Here is a 27,008-nt window from a genome sequence, read left to right on the forward strand (position 1 = left end):
ATAGAGGGAAACACCCTTACAAAGGGAAATTTCTTTAGTAAAGGGTTAGGAAAATTATACTTTGGAGAACTATTAATAAAACTTTCTGACCTACTTGTTTTTTAATCAGATGTAAGACAAAGAGTACTTTCCATGCTAACCCAACCTGGAAAAGACTTCTTTAAGTTTCTCAAAACATTTTCTACTTGCTTTATCGCAGGTTTCAGTCGTTTTAGAAAGTGCTTGCTTTAAATTTTAAAACATTTCTCATTTTATCAGAATTTAAAATGGCCAATCAAAAATTTATACATATTTTGACCTTTTGTTTTATTAACCAAAGACCATAGATCAGCACTGAAGAAAACCAATTTAGGAATATTCAACGTCCCCATTTGTTAAGGACTTGCAAGTTGAGGCACCATAAACATCAAGCATAAAACCAGCTGGGGTGTCAACTGGGGTTTTTCTCCACATACTTTCTCCTTCCTTGAATTTTTTCACCCATTTTAGTGGAAGTGCCTCTTCTTCCCATATTTCAACCTCTGAGCTAACTGGTGAACTTGTGTTTTGGACCAAAGCCCACAAGGTTTCAATACTCAAAAGAAAAAAAAAGAAAAAAGAAAAATTTACATAATAGAGTGACAGGAAAAAAAGACCAAATGCTAATGAATAATGTCCTGAAGTGACAAGGTCTATCTGAATTATCCAGCTCAGAATAAACTGAGAACCATCAACCAAACAAAATTAATTTCCAATAGGAATTGTGTCACTCTCAGCCATCAGATTTTTTTTGTCTTTATCAAGTCAGACATCCTGCACAGACTAACACGATGACATTAAAACAGAATGCACATTCAGAATCATAGGCCATACCATACTATAGTAATAAATCATCATTTTATTAGACATAGGTTTAAAGCTATAAATAGGCCAGACAGCCAAATTCTCCCTAGGGCACAGCAACATAGAATTGGTATGTCTCTTTCTTTTAAAAATCACAACAGATCTCAAACTTACCTGGTTTCTGTGAACAACTTATGCATAGTGGACCTATGTAGGCCACCACTAAATAACTTTAAGTGTCATTTAAAAAAAAATGGAGATAAAATGGAATTACAGCAATCCTAAATTAAAGATCAGAAAAAGGTGATGAATTAAAAGAAAAATGGAACAAGGAGAAAGTGAAAGACCCCAGCCCCATAACCTAAGGCTTGATTATGAAAAGTAGAAAGTATGCAGTAAACAGGTGAGCTCACCACATGACCTGTTAGAAAGGGCAACCTGCCCACATCACAGGACATGCTTGAGCAAACTGGGATCATAAGTGGGAACAGGGAGGAAACAAAATGTAAACCTATGAGATTAATGAGTTTTTCGGGAACCTATAGTGAAAAATAAGTTTATCATAGTGAAAAACAAGTTTATCATAGTGAAAAACAAGTTTACCCTTTAAGTGACGTGTATGCTGGATTCAAAAACACCTGTTATTGTGCTAGGTGGAAAACAACTCCTTTTTCCCTATAAAAGATCTGTACCCCAAAGCCCGGTGTGCCAGTTCACCAAAGCTTCGGCTGAGGTTTTGCTGTGCACCCGCAGGCGCCTGTGTATTAATAAACTTGCCTCTTGCTTTTGCAGCCAGTGTGACGCTAGTTCTTTTGGACGGGGGATTTGAGGGTCTGGGGGTCTTTCAAAAGCAAATAAGTAGGTAGTAAATTTTAGTCTAATTATATTAGTGAAGCAAGAATTAAAGACAGGCAATCAGTGTAGACAGGTAATTAGGTCAGAATGAGAAAATGCAGGCCAGTTTGGGTCCAGAAGTGGAGACTGGAATATTAAGACCTCCAGAGCCCTTTGATTATTAAGATTACCTGCTAGGACAGACAAGAGCTGCTACTGGGCTGCCGCTCTCTTCCTTCCTGAATCTCTCCACCTTGGCCCTGCCAGCCACCTGCTTCTCACCTTTTGGTCATCCTACTCACATCTCCTGGGCCTAGTCATGTACATAGGAAGGAGAGAGATAGGGAGAAGAGGGCAGGAGAACAAAGAAAATCTAAAATGTATGAAAGAGGCAGGAGGCTCTCACTTCTTGGGATACCAGGACACTAGCCATGGCGCCCCCTTTTCCCCCTGGGAGGAGTCTGAGTTACTATTTTTTAAATAAAATTTGTTTTCAATGCTTGCCTGGGCATGCTTCTCTCATGTTCAGACTTCAACATTTGAGGAAGAAGAACTGATCGCTGATAACTGGCGGTATCATTAGTACTTATGAAACTGGATTTAGAGTGAAAAGTGTATTCTCCGTCTCAATTGCAATAATCACTGGGGGGGGGCAGGGGTTGCAGACAGCAGGCAGTAAACTCTCCAGCATTAGTGGCTGGCCTCAGGATGTAGGGGCAGACTCTTCCTCCATGGACAGCAGGATCTACTTGGGCTGCAGCTCTCTGCAGCAGGAAATGCCTGCATTGTGTTGCAGCAGACCCCCGACACCTGGTAATGAGGACTTTCTGGGTTCTTATATGAGAATTCAAATGACTAGTGAGTGTAAAAGAATTGGATTTATTTAAATGAGAAGAAACAGCTCTCTGGGGGCAGAAAGGGGAGAGTTTACATAGAGGTTACAACCTTAGTGTACTAGTCTAGGGGTTAATATAGCTACTGGGTAAGGGTATGGGTCAATCAGGTACTGAGAAAATGCCAAGGCTATTGGTTTGGCCCAGAAACTTCTGATTGGTTGTGTCCTTTTAGCCTTTGAGTTTGTATCTTCACTCAGGTTTGTCCTGCTTCCTTTTTCCTGCTGCTCTAAGACAAAAGAGTTGACTAGAATGCTTTGAATGATTTTACAGACTAATTTCATAGAGTGGCCCTTCCATTTGAAGAACTCTTCTCGAGGTTTGTAGCCCTCACCTGTTTGCCTCTATTTTATGATCTGTCTTATCTATTCAAATATATTCGATGTAAATAGTTAAAACAAAAACCAATTAAAAAGAGATTTTCTTTTCATTTTTTTCCCTTTTTTTTCCTTCTTCCCCCAACCCCCATACTGGGGATTGAACCCAGAAGTATTCTACCACTAAGTTACATCCCCAGCCCTTTTTTTATTTGTATTTTGAGACAGAGTCTCACCAAGTTGTTGTAGTGGTCCTTGATCTTATGATCCTTCTTTCTCAGCCTTCTAAGTCACTGAGATTACATGCACCATGATGCTTTGCGGAGATTTTCAAATTGAATGAAAACTTAGAATATACTCTCTGTTGACTTTTAAATCTACTTTAAATAGAAAGACATAGCTGTATTAAAAGTATAAGGATGAAAAGGTATACCATACAAACACTAATAAAAAAGTTAGAGTCACTACATTAATAAAAGAAAAAGTAGGTTTCAGAAAAAAAGACACAGTCCCAGAAATTATTTTTGAAATGACATTACACAATGATGAAGTGGTTATTTCACCAATGCAACTAATAACAGGTCCTAGAAATACATAAAGTAAAAAATAATAGAATAGAAAAGAAACTAGACAAACCCTCAATTGCATTTGGAGAAATTTACACTCTTTATTCAGTAATCAAGAGGAATAATTAGAGCTAATGAATAGGGATAACGATATAAAGAGTTCTATCAACCATCTGACCTATTAAAATTTACATATGAATGAACTCAACCACTTCAGAATATACACATTTCAACTGTTTAAGCTTAAAACAAATAATAACAGGTTTAAAACAATTGAAATCAAATACAGTATGTTCTTAGAATGTAATAGAATTAAACCAGAATTTAAGAAATTGACATTTAGAATGTCCACAAATTTGAAAAAAAAAAAAGAGGAAATTAAAAACTTCCACATCTCTAAAGAACTTATAGGTCAAAAAAGAAATCATATTTAAAAATTACAATATGTTTTGAAGTAAAATGAAAATACAACTTTTTTAAAATCTGAGATAAAGTTAAAGCAGTGTTTAGAAAGATCAAATGGAGTTAAATGATATAAATGAATAGAGTTTACAAATCCACGAAATAAGTCTTCACTTCATGAACTATAAAAGAGGAATATGTCGCCAGTAATGATGGCACACACCTGTATTCCCAGTGCTTTGGGAGGCTGAGGCAGAAAAATCACAAGTTCAAGGCCAGCCTCAGCAACCCAGGGAGATGCTGTCTCAAAATAAAAAATAAAAAGAATTGGAGATGCAGCTCAGTGATAAAGCTCCTCTAGATTCAATCCTTAGTACCCAAAATTTAAAAAAGAATATACTAAATTCAAAGCAATCAAAAGTAGACAATTTTAATGATATGAGCAGAAATAAGTACTATTGAGAACACTATACAATGAAGAAAACAGTGCAATCAAAGCTAGTTCTTTAGAAAGAAAATTAGCAGTACTCTAATGATACTGACCAAGGTAGGGGTGGGACCAGACAACTAAATAACAAATATCAGCAGAGAGACAAAACACAGTTGTAAATGCTATGGATAAGATGATATCACAGATTATTCAATAAAAGTGAGTAAATAAGACAACCTTGGAATAAATTCAGCAGCATAAATGAAATGGGAAAAAAAATTCTGGTGTTGGGTATGAACCTTAGCTTGAGACATGGTCTAGCTAAAATGCCTGAGTTGGTCTTGATCTTGTGATCTTCCTGCCTCAGTTCCCATTTGCTGGTATTACAGGTGTTTGCATCTGCGCCTAGACAGGTAATTTCTTAAATGACAAAAGTACAAATCTCACAGAATAAGAAATATTTAACAGGAATACTCATACCTATGAGTAGCTTAATATTTAAAATTTCCAACAACTAAAAAGCCATGACTAGGTTGCTTTACTGGAAACTTCTAGCATTTGGAGGAAGAAATAATAATTACATAAAGTTTTACAGAGTGTGGAATAAAAGGGAACACTTCTTAATTTATTAAGTAAAACTAGTATTAACCAACTCAAAAAATCAAAGACATTACAATAGGAAAATATAAACCTACAATCCATTGTCCTTCAAAAGCAAAAATTCAAAAACCCTCAACAAAATATGAGAAATCCATAAAAATGACGATGTATCATGACAAAATAGGGTGTATCATGAGAATCCAAAAGTGAAAATATATATTATCAAAAGATTAAAGAAAAATGTAAAATCCTTTCAACACATACAGAAAAGTCTGACAACATTAAACATTTGTTAATAAATTTTTTTAAAATCCAATATCGGCAATATAAATGAACACCTTCTTTCTGAGAAAGGATTTTTACAAAAAGCCCACACTAATATCATACTTAATAATGAAAGACTGAATGTTATCCCCTGAAGTTTGGGGGAGTGAAGGGAAAAATGGGTCTGCTTTCATCACTCCTGTTGAACATTATAGCATAGGACCTCACTAGTGCAAGAAACAGAGAAAAGAAAATCAAAAGTAGATTCATTGGAAAGGAAAAAATAAAATACAGTTATCTTTTTTCATAAATGGCAAGGCCGACTATGAAAAATCCCAAGGAATCTTTCTTTTAAAAGAAAAATGGTGTGTATATGTGTAATAAGAATTGTAATGCATTCCACTGTCATATATAAATAATAAATAATAAATAAATAAATAAGCTGCTAGAGGACTAGGGTTGTGGCTCAGTGGTAGAGCACTTGCGTAGCATGTGTGAGGCCCTGGGTTTGACTCTCAGCACTGCATATAAATAAATAAAATAAAGGTCCACTGACAACTAAAAAAATATTAAAACAAAAAAAATTTTTTGAAAAAGAATCTGCTAGAACTGCCGGGTGCAGTGGCACACACCTGTAATACCAGAGATTTAGATGATACCTATCTCAAAATAAAATAAAAAATAAAAAAAAAATTAAAAGTCTGGAGATGTAGCTCAGTGCTAGAGCATTCCGGGGTTTAATCCCCAAATTAAATTTGTAGATTATATGGCCAACATACAAAAATCATACTTCTAAATGCTTGTATAAAACAATTAGAAATGGTTTTCACATAAATATTTATTTTAAATGACTTACACTGGAATTGATCGAAATACTCACTAACAATGGAGGGATAAGTAGATTAACCGGATCACACAATGAAATACCTCACCAGAAAGGAACGGACTCTAAGTCCACACAGTAACATGGATGGATCTAAAACCTTGAGGGACAAAAAGCAAAAATTCATAATAGTATGATCCCATTTACATAGAATTTAAGAGCCCAGGCAAAACTAACCCATAATATTATGGACACATATAAGGATTGTAAAAATATAAAGGAAAACAAAGAAGCACTAGCCACAAAATTCATAGACTGCTGACCTCTCCGAAGAGAGGGTACGCTGTGACTGGGGTCTGGAATGAGCCAGCAGCAGCCTGCTAGCCTTGTCTTTGATGGCCAGTGCTTCTATGCATAATTCTGAAGGGTATATGTACACGTAAGAGGGTTTTTTTTTTTAATTCTAAAACCTGATCATATGGTTTCAATACAGTAATACAAATCGGCTCTCTTTTTTTTTTTATTAATATTTACCTTTTTTAATGTGATTTTCCCCATTCCAGTCCTCAATACCTACTCTTTCCCTCCTCTCCTCCCTCCCCGTCCTCTTTCCTCTCTACTTACCTTTCATTATTATTTTATTAATGATTTGTAGATAGACATAAAGATGAAATGCAGTGTGGTATATGCATGAACAATACATAGTAGAACTTGGTCAATTTTGTTCCAATTCCTTCCACTTCCTGTCCCTCCTCCTTCCTTCCGCCTCTATCCCCTTCGTCTACTCCGCTGCTCTCTCATCTATTTGAAAATTATATTTTTAAATTCATTATTTACAACAGCATGACAATTCTATGTCCTACAAACTATGTACACCAACCGCATGGAAAAACCTACAAAACACTGATGGGATCAAAGACAACTTCAATAAGTGAAGATAAAGCCCATATTTATAAATTTAGACTCTACTATTAAGGGTATCTGTTCTCTCAAACTGATCTGTAGCGACAAATCCATTCTTTTTTTTTTTTTTTTTTAAGAATTACAAGGCTGAAATAAAATGTATACAGAACAGCAAAGGGATGTGAACAGTCAGAAATTTTTGAAAAAGCAAAGTTGGAGGACATGAACTTGAGCCCAGACTTGGGATGGACTTAGACTTGTAGCATAGATTTAGAGTAATGAAGACAGTACCATTTTTGAATACATGAGAATCCAGAAATAGACCCTGACATATATCACCCATTGATTTTCAACACACAGGCAAAGGAAATTCAATGAAGAAACAGTCTTCTCAATAAATGATGAGAACAGCTGGATACACATAAGTAGAAAGGAATCTTGGTTTTTCTTATGTTAATAGTATCATACCAATATAGATTTCCTGGTTTTAAAAATGAATTCTGATTTTGCAAGAAGTTATCACTGGACAAAGTCGGTGAAACTTACATGGAAATACCGTATTATATTTGAAAGGTCTGCAATCTGAAAATTCTTCAAAATAAAAGTTTGTGATAAATAAACCTTAAAATATCCTTCACAATATATAAATATGTCAACTCAAATGGATCATAAACTTACTTATAAAAATTAGAACTACAAAATACATAGAAGAAAAGAGTAAGTCTTTATGATCATAAGTTATTGGTTTTTTTAGCTATAATACCAAAAGCATAAATCATAAAAATGAAACAGAAAAAAATAAACCATACTACTTGATACTTCACCCAAATATTTTCTTCCCTGTATACATTTATTAACGTCATATTACTTTTTAATTTTTGTTATAAAACTTCTACTTTGACTCAACTGACTTCTTATCTCTTTCTTGAAAATTTCCTCTTTTCTCAAACTAGTAATGATTTCTCATGGCCCTCCCCCATCTGCACCCTGATACTTTGATCCTTGGTAATAAGAGTGTAAACTGGCACAATCATTTTTAAAGTGTGCCCCAGTGTCAGTAAAGATAAATGTACACATGACCAATGACTCGACAAATCTAATCTTAGAAACATATCCAAATGGAAAGTGAACAAATGTGCATTGAATATTATGTGCAATTGTGCTCATAGTAGTGCTATTTATAATATCCCAAAATTTGAAAATCACTAAAGAGCTTGTCAAGATATACAAATAAATGCTGATATACAAATAAATAAATATACAAATAAATAAGCCCACATAACAGATTTCTATAATCAATGAGAAGGTAGGAGCTACAACTATATGACACAGAAGGGGTGAGTCTCATAAAAAAATGTCATATGAAAGCTTGTAGGCCTGTAATTTAGAGACTCAGGAGGTTTTAGGCAGAAGGTTCACAAGTTAGAGGCCAGTCTGGGCAACTTATTGAGACCCTGTCTAAATTAAAATATAAAAAGAACTGGAGACATGGCTTGGTGGCAAAACATCCCTGGGTTCAATCCCCAATACCAAAATATGAAAATAAAAATCAGACACTAATGAGTATATATTGTATGAACCAGCTTAACTAAAATATGAAGGCAGGACAAGCCGTATCATTAAATATCAAGCTCCTGGTTATACCTGAGGGGAAGAGGAGTAAGATGTAAGAAAGAAAGGAGAAAGATGTAAGAAAGAGAGAGAGAGAGATCATTTGGGATACTTGGAATGTTCTGTTCTGAATGCTCATTACATAACAGAAATTACATTTTAATCTGTGAAAAATTATTGAGTTGCACACTTATGTTAGTTATAGTACTTCATATGTATTATATTCAATAATTTTAAAAACTGATGACTTATCTAGATTGCATATTTTGCCTTCCTTTGGCAAACTGTATGTTCCATATTAAAAAAAAAAAAAAGTTTCAGTGCCTGGATCAGCAATTGGCACATAGTACTGAATTACCAGTGGTATGATGATTAAAACAAACAAACAAAAAAGATTGAATTTAAAATAAACTATAAATATAAAGCAGACTAAAATAGTCTTTTTCTCCTATGATTTTGGGATCCTTTTGCTTTCAGTTTTCCATGGAAATTTAGGTTCTGCTGCATTAAAACAGATGGCAGAATGAAGGCGAGACAGATGAATAACATGCTCTTCCTAAGCCTCAGGAAATAGGAAAGGATAATGTGGAAGGGTTTTGCTCTCCACTTACCTCTAGGAATCAGAAGGAGAATTCATACTAATTATTATACATAATAATATACATATATAGAGAAATGGATACAGGAAAATGGAGAAAAATTGAAATACAGATTTTAAAATATTGGAATATTTTCATCCACAAATGAGTATCATGAGTTTTACCCTTTTGTTCCATGGATGTATGTGTGTACGTGTGTTTGTCTATCTATACAAATTTTACAACTTCAATTATATATATACCATACACAAGAAAAATATTTTCAAATATTCTACTAATCTGTCTGCATGACTAAGAAAATTCTTATATTTAAAATAATTACTTGAATATCTAGAAAATCTGATATACATCCCAATAATATGCAAAAATTCTGGGAAATATGTCACTAAGGGAAAAAAAACTCACATTTTTATGACAAGTTATTAATCTTGGAATTCAAGGGTTACAAAGAGCATACAAGAAAATAAAGGGTTAAATGTACTCTTAGAACCATATAATGTTAACAATGAACACCATCTAGAGATGGCTTACCTACTCACTGAAGTTTTATGAATAAAGAAATACAGATCCAGAAAAGATTACTGAGTGTAATATACAGTGGCTAGGACAGGTTATCAGTGTTATCCATAGAGATTCAAAGGCAGATGTGGGACCTGTTGAAGCTGGTTTGGGAGAAGACAGAGGCAAGTGTAGACCAAAGCACTAAAATGAAGAGTAGGTTCCTTACTGATTAGAATCAGGATGGAATCACTAAGGACCAAACATGATATCAATGAGGGTGGAGAGGATTCATTATATTTTTCATTCATTGCACTTTTATTGAATGCTTAACATGTTTAGACACGTTAAGAATCTACTAGATTTTGAACAGATAGTAAGTAGCAAAATTGAAATGATTTCCAACCAAATGTAGTTTATAGACTTATAGGAAAGAGTGATGATCTCTATGTACAGCTACATATATACAAATGCACATATATACACACTTTGAAGGAAAACAAAATATGACTTAAAGGAAAAAATGAGTGACATAAATAGGCTGGGTATTCAAGGTTCTCTCATAGTGTCATTTGAAAGGGATATTTTTTTTAACAGAAACTTATACAATTAGGAGAAATGATCCAAATGAACTTTCAGGGGGATCTAAAACAGTGGGAAGTTCCTTGTTATGGTTTTGGATTTGAAGTGTCCCCACAAAAGCTCCTGTGTTTGAAACATGATATACAGTAAGAATTCATACCCAATTTGAATCAAATATATGATATGTCAAGATCATTGTATTGTTCTTGAGCAACTAACTAACTAAATAAATAAAACAATATAGCAATGTTCCGAGGAGAATGATTAGACTGTGAGAGCAGTAACCTCCTCAGTGGATTCATCCATTTGATGGATTAATAATTTGAATGGACAACCAGGTGGTACCTCTAGGCAGGTGGAATGTGACTGCAGTAAGTAGGTCAGTGGGTACCTAACCTGGGCCTCTATCTGTTCCTGGTCTCTCTCTTTTTCTGCTTCCTGGCTGCTGTGAGCTGAGAAGCTTTTCTCTCCCAAGCCCTTCTGTCCTGATTCTACCTCTCTTCAGGCCCAGAGCAATGGAGCTGGCCCACTGTGGATTGAACCTCTGAACTGGAGTCCAAAATAAACTTTTCATCCTTTAAGTTATTCTCTTAGGCATTTTGACTACAGAAATAAAAAGTTAAAACAATCCTAATGTAAAAATGAAATGAAAGATGTGGGAGTCAATGTTGGAGAGGAAGGCAGGAAAAAATTTTGTTCAGCCTTATAAAATATGTGGAGGCTTATGATTTTATCTTAAGTGCAACTAGGTGTCTTTCCTGGTTTTAGGAATGACTTATCCAATTTAGGTTTAAAATATATGACTTTGAATTGTGTGTGGGAAAAAAATACAACAGAGTAAGAGTAGGAAGAGCAGGTAATGGGTAGAATATTATTGTATTAATTCAGTCAAGAAAGGTTGGTGATTCACACTAGAGTAGCAACTTGTAAGAAAATAAAAACTAAACAGATTTGCAACTATACTTTGAGGAAAACTGACATATATTAGTAATGAATTGGAAGTAGAAACTGCAGAAGAGGAAGCATAATAGAATAACAATAATTTCTTGGCAAAAACAGAGGGAAATAAGAACACCAAATTTTCAGGGTTGGAAATTTTGAAGATTTCATATTTGATGTTTTTTAAGCTCCTGGGAGACATCCAAATAGGGTTGTTAGGTTGTCTCTTTGATATAGTTTAGTCTACAGCTCAAAAGAGAGTGCTGGATTTGAGATTTAGAAAAAATTATGAGCCCTTGGCATTGATAGTGATGGTATTTGAAGTCATAAGTCTGAATCGAGAGAGAGTTCTACAAAGTAAAGAATACTGAGAAGGACTTATTAGGTGGAAAAAATGGGAAAAATAGTGTCATGGAAAATCAGGATGCAAAAATCATTAAGAAGCTAGGACTGGTCATGTGCCCTAAGATTTCAAGTAAGGGAAGGAAAAGAAAGGTCTAATGGATTTGGCATCATATAGAGATCATTAATAGCCTTGGCAAAATGTTGGTTAAAAGGTCTCAGACAAAACCAGACTGAAACCGGTCAAAATGTGAATAGAAAGTGAACAGGAGAAGGAGATCCACTGAGATGTTTGAGCAGAGAAGGGAGCAGAGATATTGACCTCTAGCTGGATAAAGATATGTGGCAAAGAAATTGTATACTCTTTAGGAAAAAAAAAAAAACGTACTAAGGTGTTCTTAAATGCTGGAAGTATTGATCAAGTGAAAACTAGAAAGGTAAAGAGGTAGGAAATAGAAAAAAGTCTATAAGAAGGTGAGAGGAGATGGGTCCAGAGTACGTGTAACAATGGGACGATTATTCAAGGTCAGGCAGAAGGCACATGAGGTGGGGGCTGGGGATATAGCTCAGTTGGTAGAGTACTTGCCTTGCATGCACAAGGCCCTGGGTTCAATCCCCAGTACCACCAAAATACAGCAACAAAAAAGAAGGCACATGAGGTGAACCTTGAGGTAAGGGAAGGACCTTGGTAGACAGTCAGTGGTGAGTAGGAATAGCTGTCCCCTCCTTCCTGAAGATGGTTCTCTTGATGGCCTTAAGGAGTTCCTTGTTACGAAGGCTGTAGATAATTGGGTTGGCTAGTGGTGTCAAGACAGAGTAGACTACAGCAAGTGTTCGGTCAAGAGTCAGTGAATAGCTCTTCTTTAGCCGCACATACATGAAGATGATGCTCCCAAAGAAGATGAGGACCACGGTGAGATGGGAGGCGCATGTAGAGAAGGCCTTCTTCCTGCCCGCTGCTGTTTTTATCTTCAGCACTGCTCCAATGATTCTCCCGTAAGAAATCATGATAAAGAGAAAGGTGATAAGGATAATAAACGCATTGACAGCAAAGTCCACCAGCACGTTGGTGGATGTGTCCTTGCAAGCCAGGCTCAGAAGAGGTGGAAAATCACAGAAGATGTGCTGGATTTCATTGTAGTCACAGAAGGGGAGCTGCGAGACCAGGATGACCTCAGAAATGGGACACAGGAAGCCACAAGTCCAACAGCCAGCAGCCATCTTGGCACAGAGTGCTGTGCTCATGATGGCAGGATAGTGGAGGGGCCTGCAGATGGCCAGGTAGCGGTCATAGGCCATGGCGGTGAGAAGGTAGCATTCAGAGGCCCCCAGGGAGTGGAAGAAGTAGGTCTGAAGGAGGCATCCTGCAAAAGAAATGGTCTTCTTCTCACTGAGAAGATTAGATAGCATCTTGGGGATGGTGGTGGCTGTGTACCACAACTCCAAGAAGGAGAGAACACTGACAAAGTGATACATGGGCTTGTGGAGGGCTCTGTCCAGTCGTATGACTAAGAAGATGAGAACATTGCCACAAATGGTAAACAGGTAAGCCAACAATAGCAGCCCAAAAAGCCAGCCCCTGACATGTCCCACACTGGGGAAGCCCAGGAGTACAAATTCTTTCAGGCTTGAGTGATTACGTTGCTCCATGAGAGACTGAGGTGAACAAGGAAAGGAGAAAAAAACTGGATTAAGGGGACGGCCAAATCTAAGTCAAAATTCAATTTCTCTCTGTCTCTTAAAATCTAAAGTTAGCACTTTAATTGCTATTATTGTTAATACCACCCTAAAAATAATAATAGCACTGATTCTAAATACATTCATGAGATAAATACCATTGTTATGCTTATTTTACAGATGGAAAACTCAGGAATATAGAGGATGGCAGGATGATGACACTTTCCCATTTTACATAGATCCTATTTCTCAGAAACGTAATTTGAATTTATGCACTTTAACTCCCTGCTATTTAATGTCTCTTTATAAATGTGAGTTTCCCAAACATCCCTTCTCCCCGGGTCACAGTTTTTCTGTAGTCAAGGCTAAAAGGTTTGTTTTGTCTATAAGATTAATATCATATCAAGTTTTTCTCATTGCTCGGTACACTTTTATAACAATCAATTAAACAAATATGTGTCAGGCATAAGAAATTCAAAATTCAAGAAGGTATAATCTCTACCACCAGAAATCTTACAACCTATGCAGTCACATCTGTCAGTATTCTCAATATAAGCTGTGAAGTACAAAACACTGCATTGTACCCAGGGGCACATTTCTCAGACCAGGGTAACTGAAAAGTGTTCTTAAGACAAGTAAGCCCTGAGAGCGAGGCACCGTGGTGCACAACTGTAACTCCAGCCACCCAAGCTGAGGTGGAGGATCATAAGTTTGAGGCCAGTCTGGGCAACTTAGTAAGATCCTGCCTAAAAATAAGAATAAAAAGAGTTGGGAATGTAGTTGAGTAGTAAAGCACTCCTGAGTTTAATCCCCACTACCACGAAAAAAAAGGATAAAATTATAGGTTTGATATTTTTTAATGTTAAATTCACTCAGAGCAATGAGCATTTGTAGGAATTTCTGCTAAACTACTTCTGTTCCACAGAGACTGTACATTCATTTTTTTTCCAATTATGGCAAACAGATATGTTAAAATAACAATCCGTGCTTCTTTATCACTCCTGACCATTTGTTTCTGGTTTATCTTTCTTCCTTTCTGCCCATCTGGAAACCACATCTCATCCTTCAAAAATCAGATCAGATGTCAGATGTTAATGATTCTTTCCTGACTCTCTCTCAAAAAAAAAAAAGTTACTTATTCCACCTTCTGTAGCCTCATAACCTTTACACTGTCTACTGTTTACACTGTTGTTATCTTTATATCAAATCTGTCTTTGTAAATTGGTAAAGTAATTGAGAGTAAATGTAGCACTTTGTTAATTATTGCATATTCCCCTGCTTACAACTACAACAATAAACATAGAACTGTAAACTCAATTCAGTTTTCTTAAATATACTTGAATTATTTTTCTGATGCCAATTTAAGTTACATTTTCCAACTGCACTTGAACATATCCTTCTTGTCCTCCCACATCTCAAGCTCCATATATCCAAATGAACTTAGCATCTCAAATCTGGTCTATTCCCACCTCCCCTAGTCCTGTTTAAGGACTCATTATTGACTCCCACCAATCTACATGAGTTAAAGCAATATTCTTGATCATCTTTTGTGCACAAGGAACTGTTATTGATGATGCTTCCTCTTGCTAAAACTGAGCTTGACTGAAGTTGATTGTATGTGTAAGTCAAGGAAGGTCTAACAAGTATGGAATAGTTTCAGGAGCACTCTGAAGACCTCTCAACCATAAATTCTTGTACCACCAAGTGTCTTTTTTTTTTTTTTTTTAAAGAGAGAGTGAGAGAGGAGAGAGAGTGAGAGAGAGAATTTTTAATATTTATTTTTTAGTTCTCGGCGGACACAACATCTTTGTTGGTATGTGGTGCTGAGGATTGAACCTGGGCCGCACGCATGCCAGGCGAGCGCGCTACCGCTTGAGCCACATCCCCAGCCCCACCAAGTGTCTTTAAGCCTTCACATCCAGAACTTGGGCAAGGCCTTCTCTAATGGAAGTCTTTCCAAATGCATCTGCTCCTGACAGTATCCCTTCCCTTCCCTTCCTTTTCATTGCTGATTTCTTTAGGTCTTAGCCACAGCTCCTATGTCATGCATGATTTTTTTTTTCCAGAAACTTCTACTCTCTACTATCTGTTCTAGAACCTAACCATTCCATAGCAGCACTCAGGGCAACTTTCTGTCTCCTAACATTTTCAAACTAGGTATTAGTCAATCCCTTGATTGTAGATTGAAATTAAATGGAAAGGAAGAAGAACTTTAAAGTCTCTCCTGGATCTGATGCTCTAAGATCTAAAAACTGGGTATTCCAAGACCCAGTTATTGGTCAGCTACCCACTAAACCAATACTCTGATTTAAGAATAATATCTGTTTTCAAATCCCTTGCCCATCCCACCTCTTGGATTCCTGATCAACAGCTAGCGTGGGCCCCAGCTCACCTACAGCTGAGCATCATCTGCTTGGCCTTGTCTGGCTTGGTATATATGTGGGAGATCAAGACTGGATCCAGTAGCCTTTTCTCCTCCTCAGTGATTCTTATCCTGCAGGTAGGGATGCTAGAGTCAACACTGACAGTCTTAGGCCATTAGGGACACAGGGAAGGAAGAGAACCCAGTCCCAGAGGCAGGTGACAATTGGGCTCAGGGATAGGCTCCTGGGACGGCCCTTGGAGGCCGGCCAAGTTTTCCTCCCACCTGGGGAGCTGGGATCAGAGAGTACATGTCATGCTATCCCATTACCCTCCCTGCAAACCGCACCTCCACATCTCTAGTGACTTCTTAGGACAGAAGCCTAACGTTTCCTTTAAAAACAAAAAGCCTCTTTAATAAGAGCTACTTCTTCTGAAATAAATAGATAAATAAATAAATATGGGTGGCGGAGCCTCTATTTCGATTTTTGGTTCCAATACAACACCCATTTATTGAACTTTTGGTAGGCCACACATGGTATCCTAAGCACAATGCACGTATTAACTGATACAATATTCAGTATTACTCTATGAATAATTGAGTAATTATTGGGTTGGGAAGATTGTCAGTCCCATTTTATACCTGAGGAATGGAAGCAAAGAGCATTTAACAATTTGCCCACAGGCACACAAATGGTGCCTCTGTCAGTATCTTAAACCAAAGCATTCTGACCCAGGCGTGTGGTCATCACTTCTAAGTACCATCACCTCCAGAAGCATTGATGGTGGTCAAAGAAACATAACCACATCCACAGGGGCACAAAGTGGCACTTTCCTCCTGGCCTGTGCTCTTGACCACTACATATTACCCATGCGCCTTGAGGAAGTCACTTGTTTATTCAAATGTGCATTTTATCATGTTTAAGTGTGTGTTGTAAAAGTTAAGTGTGATAAAAATCATATCAACTGTAAAATGTGTTATTCTACCTTTCTTGCTTCACTTATTAAGTGCAGGTATTTGACATGCTCCTCCAAATAACTTAGTTGTAAGTAACTTAGCATCTCATGGCCTTATTTTCTCCACCTTGGAAGAGAGCACATTTGAGTTACTTTGAGAATCAAACAGCATGCTAATGCCTTAAAGTCAAAAAGAAGGGACACAGCTGTAGTTTGACAAAATTAGGTTCATTGACTTTTTCAATGAAGAGGATCACACACCACCAGAATTGTGAAGCATTTCAGTAAGAAGATGTGGGGAAAGGATTGTCACAGGATGTGGACGTGTTTCAGGTCACCGTTGAGAATGTCACTGCCTTTGTCTTTCTCAGATAAAATCCATAAAGGCTGAAATATAAAATCTGGTCCATAATTGATGGTCTATAAACTTTAAGTTTCTCCCTATGACCATTATACTATTTTAGTTTTTAATGTTTCCAACATCAATTGAAACTCCCCTCCTTGAGTTCACTATATTACAAAATAACTAAAATAAATGTGTAGTTTGGGATTGTTTAAAATTTAGTTTTCATGAATTAAATCTATCTACTTGTCGCTTCCTCTAATTGATTTCTAACAGAGGATTAATATCCGGAATATATGAAGAGCTCAAAAAAAACACATAAAAATAAAACCCTAAATAAACTAAACACACACTTCTCAGAAGAAGTAATAATGGCTGCTAATTATATAAAAAATGTTCAACATCTTTAGCCATTTGGAAAATGCAAATTAAAAACTACAATGAGCTGTATGTGGTAATTCACACCTGTCATTCCAGCAACTCAGGTGGCTGAGACAGAAGAATCACAAGTTTGAAGCCAGCCTGGACAATTTAGGACACCCTATCTCATAAAAAAATATATATATTAAAAAGGGCTGCAGGCTGGGCACAGTGGTGCATGCCTATAACCCCAGTGGCTCAGGAGGCTGAGTCAGGAGGATTACAAGTTCAAAGCCAGCCCCAGCAACTTAGGGAGGCACTAGGCATGATATTAAAAAAGATCTGGAGCTGTAGTTCGGAGCTGTAGCTCAATGGTAGAGCTTGCAGGATGTGAAGAAAAATAACCCTTATACATTGTTGGTCATCATATAAACTAAGACAGATCTGCAAACACAAGAACACAGTTTTCATGCCTGGTCTTAGTCTCTTCTTCTACAGAACAGCCTTTAACCAACCTACATGTATATTGGAGTCCCCTTGACTTATGGGGGTCACTCTTTCTCAAATTGGCTTTGGTTTGTCACTGTCTCACTCTCTGAAATGAGCAGAAAGGCTACAGACATTTCACATAAAAATAGAAATCTGCTAAGTCGCCTAAGTTTTTAAATCACCCTTCCCTCCACTTGGAATCATCCTTGAAAAAAATCCAGTTCCTGTTCTAGGATCCTGTTTCACTCAGCTTTTTTTTTTTTTTTCCTGCTGCCACGGAAAGACCCGACCAGAACAACTGTAGAAGAGGAAAAGTTTTTAGGGGCTCACGTTTCGTTTCCAAGTTCTCAGTCCATAGAAGACCAGCTCCATTCCTGGGGCTCCAGGTGAGGCTGAACATCATGGCGGAAGAGTGTGGCAGAGGAGAGCATCTCACCTGGTGCTCCGAAAGCAGGAAGAGAGACTTCACTTTCCAGGTACAAAATATATACCCCATGGTCACGCCCCCCAATGAACCACTTCCTCCAGCCATAGCCCACCTGCCTCCAATTACCACTCAATTTATCTCATAACGGATTAATTTATTGATTAGATTTTTCCTCCAAACTTTCTTGCATTGTCTCACATGTGACATTTTTGAGGACACTTCACATTCAAACCACAACAGATACGTTTTACCAAGGTAAATTCTCCTTGTCCTTCACTTCTAGCATCACCTCTTCAAGGAAGTCTGACCTAACCACTGTGTAAATATTTTGGCCCCCAATCCTTATTCTATTTTTTGCATCCCAGTTATTCTTTTTTTTTATAGCCCCAACCATAATTTTAATTACATAGTTATATGTTGCTCTCACCAAAAAAATCAAAAAGTTCGTGAGGTCAGGGACCAATTTTTCCTCAACACCATCATTCAGTACCTGGTATTGTTCCTGGCACATCCAATAACTACTTGTTGGATGAATCAAGGAAAGGCTTGTCTGACTTTCCCCAGTCTACTCTCCACACACACTCATACACAACATTTACACCCAGGTTAGGCCAAATTCTCTGGGCTTAGGTATCCAGAGCACTCTCTATTTCTGAATTCATCCCATTTCTAACAGTTCATTCAGTGTCATTATTTCTGAATTATAAGTGCAGAAACCATTTTTATTTGTTCCATATTTGTTCAGCACCATATCTGTATACAATGTCTGGCAGAGAGAAGGCATAAAATACACTTAATAAATGGCTGTAGTCAACATAGCTTCTCCTATTGGTACTCATTTAAAGGGTTTTGTTATGGTCATTGTATTGCTCTTTTTGTTTTGACACCAAACACAAGACCAATTTCTGCCTCCATTGGAATTCATCTTGTGGAATTTGGTGTATTTTCCCAGTGCTTGAATTTATTAGATTTTGATTCTGCCGGTGCCCTTTTTGTGCCTTCTATTCACTTTAAGTTAACTACAATTTGACAAGAGTGCTGTTTAGCTTCTTGTCTTCTATTAGTTATCACTGTTGATTCAGCAGAGCTCACTGTGGCAGACCCGTGGGTCCTTCTCTTTGAAGTCATGAAATTAACATGCATTAGGACAAGTTATTCATCCAGCTGGTAAACTCTTATAACCATACTCTCATCCAACCAACATTTTCCCTCTCCCCCTCTAGCATATCCACAACGTGTCCACAGGACTGGGATCATGAAGGCAGAATGAGAGGAAAGGTAAGGAGCACTGGTATTAATTAAGCAGAGCTAAGAAAGGCATGATGTAAAATATCTAAGGAAGCCATCTCAGAATTCAGAATCCCCAGTGCAGAGATGTCAAATCGGAAATCAACATGCAGTTGGTATGTGACCACTTATTAATTTATCCTGAGACTATCATTTGTTCTAAGATTTAAAAATCTCTAAGGCTGTAAAGCAAACTTTAAAGTAAAAACAGGTTGTCTTAGTACAATTAGATTAAAAGTCTATATGGCTAAGATAAAAATTCGATCAATGTAAAGTTTACCAGCCTATACTTACAGAATGTCAGGTACGTACTTTAGAGCAATTGTGGGCAAATGTTTCCTTAAAGCGGCAGAAAATAAATATTTTAGACCTTGCAAGTTCTACAGTCTCTGTCACTATTTAACTCTGCTGTTGTAGCACGTATGTAGTCACTAGCAATATGTAAAGGAATGGATGTGACTGTCCTCTCATAGATCTTTATTTACAAAAACAGACAGCAGATTTTATTCGGTCCACAGGCCAGAGTTAGATCCAAGGTCATAATATGGTAATCCATTACATGCATACACCGCACACACACACACACACACACACACACACACACACACACCACACACAAACTCACACACACAAAAAAAACACATTTTATTTTGAATAACATTTCTCTAATTTTAAAATTTTGAAAATGCTTCCATTTGATACAATCCCCGAAAAGATATACCACTCTCCTCCAGAAAGCATTCATCAAAAAGTTCCAAATGCATAAAGAGAAAATGCACATTCTCATACAAGTTTTCTCTTTGGGCTTCAGTGTGCTCTTACAATGTACACATTTGCAGCTCTATATCTACTCATCCTGGCACTTAGAACACATAGGCATTGTCCTTTAGGAGAGTGGGCTATGGTAGAGTCAACTCCAGTAAACCTGGAGACACACTGATAACAGAAGAGATGTCAGATAAGCGTCCTTTGAAGAAGGAAAATTAAAAATAAGAATATCCATCATGAGGAAGGAAATAAACTACAAATGAAAGAAAATCTTTTAAAAAGCACATTATTTGAATATCAGTTTATTCATAATATTTCATAAATCTTTTGATCATTGTTGATAGGAAAGGCATAAAATAAAATTATATAAAATTCTGTAAATTAGACAATTGTGTACACTAACCAAATTGAAGTAAAGTTATTAAATGAGATTGGCATTACCTCCCTCAGTTTGCTAATCTGTCCTAACCACAAAACTCAGGTTTTGTTTCTATGCATTCTAGAAAGAAGTAAAGAATATCGCTGTTAAATTTTGTTGTGCATATAAAATATAAACCGACAGGTTTGTCATCAGCTGTAAAACACTATTTAGTAGATTCTAAGATGTCATAAAGCATTCCAGTATGAAGGATTTAGAATGGTTCATAACATATTTATGATTAATCATTTCAGATGTATCTGAATTTGATGTTTCTGCATCAGAGAAAAACAATTTAGCTATTGCTTTACAAGAGAAAAATTATAAACATTCATAAGAGATTTTAATTTTGAAAGCCATGGTTACATTTTATTGTCTTACTTAACTCGACTTTATAGCAACCTTGAAAAAAATTAAAAATGCTCTGACAATTTTTAAGCTGAACCCAATGTGGAGCTTTTTATTACCTGTAACAGGCACCCTATGACCTTCTGCTCAAATTTTCAAATTCTGAATACTTTTAAGCTTCTTGTTTAGATTAAATACCCTTCCACATGGCCCATTATAGTTCTCTTTCTGAAAAGCTATTAGAGGAAAACTTCAGATTCAAGAAAGCATTGTATCATGTAAACCAAAGCTTCATTTATAATGTCTTCTTATATTATCACCCTCATATTCCACTGAGTCTAACTAACATAATCTTATAAGTCTCAATCACTTGAGGGTTGGTGGAAATACCTATCACTACCATATACCACCTTTTCTCCTTTTCTATTTTCTTAAATGTCATGAATAGGTTTGACTTTGGAAAAAGTTTATCAAATTTCCACAAATATGCATTTTCAGGATTTCATATCAGATTTTATTTCATCAATAGGTTAGAGAAAATAACTTTTTTTCTGATATAAATTTCCCCATCCATGAATGTGCTCTATCACACTTATTTATGAAAGTGGAAATAACTTTAAATATAAATGTATTATTTTCCAAAAAAAGTCTTGAACTTCTCTTAGGATACACACACACACACACACACACACACATGTCGTCCCTATTATAAATGCTGTCTCTTTATTTGCATTTTCTGATTGTAACTGTTTTTCAATAATACAATTAGCTTCATTTTTTTACTATTGCATTGTATCACTGTTGCCCACCATTCTGAATTCTAGTTTACTCGTGATTATGTATGTTTCAATAGATATAAGAACATCCATAATTAATTTTTTTCTTTCTTTTTCTTTTTTATTTGCTACACTAGTTAGTATATCCTGCACAATGTTAAATAGAATTTATATTAGCCATTAATCTTGTTCTGTTTTTGATCTTCAAGGAAAATTTTTTCACACTTTTCTCTTAGGTCTGTTACTTTATTTAAAAGATACTCTTTATCGGAATAAAGAAGTTTCTATTTGTAGTTTTTGTGGGAAGCTATCAGTGAAACCCGTGAGGACCCTTTTCAGCATCATAACCAGTGTGAGGGTAGATCTGGCACAAGGAACTTCTCATGTCACTCCCACTGAGATAGATCGCCCAGTGCCCCTGTGGACTGCCCCTCCACTCTGCCAGAAAGATGCCTTGCAGCAATGGAGATGGGTGTAACTGAGCAGCCTACCTGCCCCCATCTCTATCCTTATTTGGTGAAGAACTTTCTATCAAAAGCCTTTGATGTTTTCTGATATTTAAAAAAAGCCACCGGGCTCTTTTCCTTGTTAGAAGCTGGACCTGTTGGTCAGCTTTGCTGGTCTCTGCCCCCTCTTTGAAACTACCTCTCTGTGTTCTGTGATCATTTCAATTCTACTTTTCTTAGCTTTAATTTCTTAGCCAGCTCCTCCCCACTGAAGGAAACCCATTCCCCTGCCCACACTGGACATGGGTGATAAGTTTTGTTGTGGTTTCTTATTTTTCAATTATGAATGAATATTGAATGTTTTCTTGTTCCTGCATCAAATGATAACTTTTTCCCTATTGTTAGTGTGATAAATTATTGACTTCTATATTGAGTCAACCTTACATTCCTGAGATAAACCAAACTCAATAATAATCATTTAATTCAAATTATTTTAATTGATTAGGAGTGTAATACTTGGAGCAAGAATTTTTTGTATTTGTTAGTGAATTAGTTCTTTTTTGATATTAGTGGTAGGCAAGCTTTCTAAAGCACATATTGCGTTGTGTTTCTGCTCCCTGAAGTATTTGTGTAAAACTACAGATTGTCTTTCTTTAATATTTGCAGAACTCATTTGTTACATGATCTGGATTTGATTCTTTCTAGTTATATTTTTTTACTTCCAATTTAGTATTATAAGATTATTGTATTTCTCCTGAAGTTAATATTGCTAATGTTTAATTTTTCTTGAAATTAATTTAGCCAATTAAAATATTTAATTAATTTGCATACATTGTTAATAATTTCAAATTTTGCTGCAGATCTAACTAACCAATTTTTCATTCTTAACCGGTTTATTTTTTTTTACTCATCTCTCCCTTTTATTTTTATTATTATTGTCAGGACTTTCTTATTTTCCAGGAACTGAGAAGATTTTTAAAAAAATATTAAAAGAATAGACCTGTTAAATGTATTATTTAGTTATTTAGTCTCAATTTAATTATGTCATTATTTGAAGCAAGGATTTACATAAAATTAATATTATTAATTCTCTTGACTGGGTTGAGACTTGTTTTATGGCCTACCATTTAATTTCACTTGTGCTTGATGTAGATCTGTATTCTGTATACTTCTGTTAGGTGGGTCTGGTTAATTATCGCCCTCAAATATTTTATCTTTTTACTTATGATTTATCTGCCTGATATTTTAACTACTCAGTGGGGGTATTTCAAACATTACTATGAGAGTGGGCATGTTATTTTTCCTTTTGTTTCTTCTCTACCCAATTACTATGCAGTACTGAAAACCAAAGATGTTCCGTTCTTGCTGTGGCAAGATGGAGTAATGCACGCAGCCAGGGTTGGATGGCTCCTAGGCAGAGCAGAACCAATAACTGGGCTTTGCATGTGCAATTTCTTCTTTCAGTCTCACCAATCTGATTAGGTACATCCCCAGCCTGGTTCATGACTACATCTAAATCATCTCGGAGCATATTAAAGCACAGATTGCTAGCTGAGCTTGGTGGCATGCACCTGTAATCCCAGTTACTTGGGAGGTTGAGAAAGAAGGATCACAAGATTGAAGCCAGACTCAACAATTTAGTGAGACCCTATCAAAAATAAAAAATAAAATGGACTGGGGATATAACTCAGTGCTAAAGTACCCCTGGGTTCATCCCCCTAATAATAATAATAATAATAATAGTAAATATATCACCCACCTTGAAAGTTTCTAATTCAGCAAATCTGAATTGCATAGTCTCCTTAAAATAAAAATTTTTGTTCATGGTTAAGTTGTTCCTGAGAAGATTTCAGGTGATTTGTTGGGCCGCGTATTTGGAGAAAGTTTAAGAAAGTTTTGCAACTTGTTTCATAAGTGAGTTAAATAACTAAATCAGTGATCTATAAAACACTGGCATTAATTTTAGACTTTCATGACTGTAGACAGCAAAATACCTTTTCAATAATTACTCCACAGGCTCATATAAATCATGTTCAAAAGAAATTTTCTTTAATCGCCTACATTTAAGTAAAAGATTAAGTGAAAGATAGATGTATTCTGATTCTGGATTCATATAGGTTCTGTAAAACCCACATTAACAAAACAATTGTCGGGGGTGGTAGGGAGGGTCAAGCCTAAGTCAGCAGAATTCGATCCTCTGGTTTTAAAAAATGTTCTCCTTCTTTCCTCTTTCTCAGTAGACTGAAATGTTTTGGATGAGTTCAGTATTTACCTACTAACTGATTTTGCAAAGGCATTTGTCCATTTTCCTGCTGTGGAGATTTAATGAGAAACTGAACATGTAATCTTCAATTATAAGTGTATGCCTGCGTAGTCAGGGATCCCCATGTCAGCAGGCATCATGAAATCAGGCAAAAGCAGGGGATGATTCTGTGAAGTATGGAGGTGAGTCCTAATTCCAGAAAGGAAATGGAGAGGCTGGGGGGGGGGGGGGTTGTCAGCAGAAAGGTGACAGGCAAGCCTTGGAAAATCCCATGGCAGGCGACATTCGACACTGGGATGAGGGTTACTCTGTGGAGGGTGCTCTATAGACACACACTCCCACCCAGGTGGGGTTGTGGCTCAGAGGTAAAGTGCTTGCCCAGCATGTATAAGGCACTGGGTTCAATTCTTAGGGCTACCTATAAATAAATAAAGTAAAGGTCCATTGACAACTCAAAAATATTAAAAAAAAAAACAGAGAAAGAAAGAGAAGCTATAGACAAAATATAATCCCCTCCCCCAAAAAATAAAAAAATACAAAATAAAATCCCCTAGGGGTTGACCTCAGTGGCCTACTTCCTCCAGCTGTGCCTGACCTGCCTACAGTTACCACCCAGTAATCTGTTCGCATCATTAGTCCATCAAGTGGGATGGGATTGCAGCTCTCATAACCTAACCCTTTTGCCTCTGAACATTGATTGCCACATTGCCTAACATGAACTTTCGGAGGCTCACGTGATAGCAAAAGAAAGGCAGTAGAAAACCTGGTTGCTACTCCAGTCCCAGTCTGTTTTGAAATTGCTGAGGAACTGTTGTTACTTCCTACCTCTTACCTTAGTTTTCTATTTTGTAGTTATGGAGCCCTTTGAGTCAGATGGTTAAATGAGTCAACATCTTAAATGCTGTCCAAATAAAAAATTCAATGATTCAGTGACTTCCTGGTGGCGTTCAGTAACTATGGAGTTTGCTCAAAGGGAAACTTCAAAAGTAATGTGTCGGTTTAACCTGAGACTTGAACGGAGCCTCTTCTCACCACAAAAGAAAAACTGCTTTCACGTGGGAAAGGAAAGAATCCCAGCTTTCCCATCTACTATTACTGTTTATCTCACCACAAGATTGCTTTTTATTATCTTATAATAGTAAAATTTGTTTCACATTATATAGGACCCAATAGTCCATATTTGGGCTAGATGACAGAAAAAAAACTCAAATTGAGAATTTATTCAGAAATAGGAAACACAAACCTACTCACCATCACTAAAAAGGGTGGCAAAGAAGAAAAAGTACTGTATAGTTTTTACCTCAAATGAGGGTTTTATTTGTTTGTTTGTTTTTTCGTGTTGTATTTTCAGTAGGGTTATAGTCGTGTTATCCAGGGACAATCATAGGAAGATCTTTCAAATCTACCTCTGGTCTGAAGAGACCCTTCAGACAAGTATCACCTGGATGCTCAGGGTTTGAGGATTCCAAAATTTGAGGAAAATGTCTGAGTAAAACTGTGAGACTCACTTTTTCCCCCTCACTCCCTTTCTGCCAATACCTGTTATCGCAGATAAGCATAGAGTAAAAATTAAGTTTATTTCCTGGTGTTAGGCTGATAGACCCAACCTGATCTTTTCTTAAAACTGGGCATCTCGCCATAAAACCATGAAAAGATAATTTCGGCTTTACTATAAATTAATGCAAATTCTGAACCTACTTGGAATGCCTGCCCGTGCCCTGAACTCACCCATGTCCGGTTTTCCCTGACCAGATAACAACCCTTTCCTAAAACTTAGTGATGCCTCATAAATTCTGGCCTTCCCTGGCCGGATAATGACCCTCTCTGAGTCTCTAAGATCTCCATAAATTCTGATGCCGGGGCCAGCAAAAATGTAAACTTGTGTTATGCTCCTCAGAGTGTTGTTATCTGTAACCCCCTTTGTGTAACCTTTTGGGCTATAAAACTGGGCCACAAAGAAGCCTCAGGGCTGTCTTGTTCCCGCTGTTTTGGGAGGGAGAGGCAGCCCGGCTGGTCGAAATAATAAGCTTGCTTTAATTTGATTTTAATTGGAGTCAGTGGTCTTTTCTTGCGTCCTGGTCTAACAAGGCAACATGTTGTGACTGTTGCATACTGGTGTGTGTGTGTGTGTGTGTGTGTGTGTGTGTGTAGGGAAGAAAGTGGGAGATTGGAGAGAGAAAGTGAGATTGTTGCTTCCTTAAAACACAGTGATGATCAGCTCCTTGAAAACAGAAAGTGTTCCTGTTTTTTTTTTTTGTTTTGTTTTGTTTTGTTTTTACATATTCTCTTGGTTCCTCGAGCAATTTTTGCACACAGGGGACTCCATTGATGATATTTCCTGGTTGACTTTAGTTATTTCAAATTCAAAGTACAAGATGGATTTCTGTAGCTCAGTTCAGACCACCAATACACTCAGCATCGTTGTCTTCAGTGTCCTGTTAGACAAATTCTCTCCTCCATTTCAAACGTCTTTTCCTATGAGATCACCCAACAACATATTCTTGTGGGCACTCTTTTCATGTTCAGTCCATTTCTGAACATTTATCCCAGGTGTCCTTATATTTTTCTTTTAGTTAATCTCAGTTACAACCTTCTTGATCCTAAGTATCCAGACTTGATTACAACCACAGAGTCAATGTCAGTTCTTCAAATTTTCTCAGCAC

The 27,008-nt window shown here is 36.7% G+C and overlaps 2 protein-coding genes across 2 annotated transcripts in view; one reads left to right on the top strand and one right to left on the bottom strand.

Moving 5' to 3' along the window:
* LOC308655784 (interferon-activable protein 203-like) overlaps positions 1-27,008 on the top strand; it is a 441,182-nt gene that overhangs the window by 290,927 nt on the left and 123,247 nt on the right. The window lies entirely within an intron of this gene.
* Positions 12,122-13,075, bottom strand: LOC308657029 (olfactory receptor 6N2; the record flags this gene model as incomplete). The annotated part of the gene is made up of 1 exon (XM_081308484.1): positions 12,122-13,075. One exon carries the CDS (start codon positions 13,073-13,075, stop codon positions 12,122-12,124), a length of 954 nt encoding a protein of 317 aa, XP_081164610.1.

The sequence above is a fragment of the Spermophilus citellus genome (assembly GCF_964194105.1).
Source record: "Spermophilus citellus genome assembly, chromosome: 9".
Classification (NCBI taxonomy): domain Eukaryota; kingdom Metazoa; phylum Chordata; class Mammalia; order Rodentia; family Sciuridae; genus Spermophilus; species Spermophilus citellus.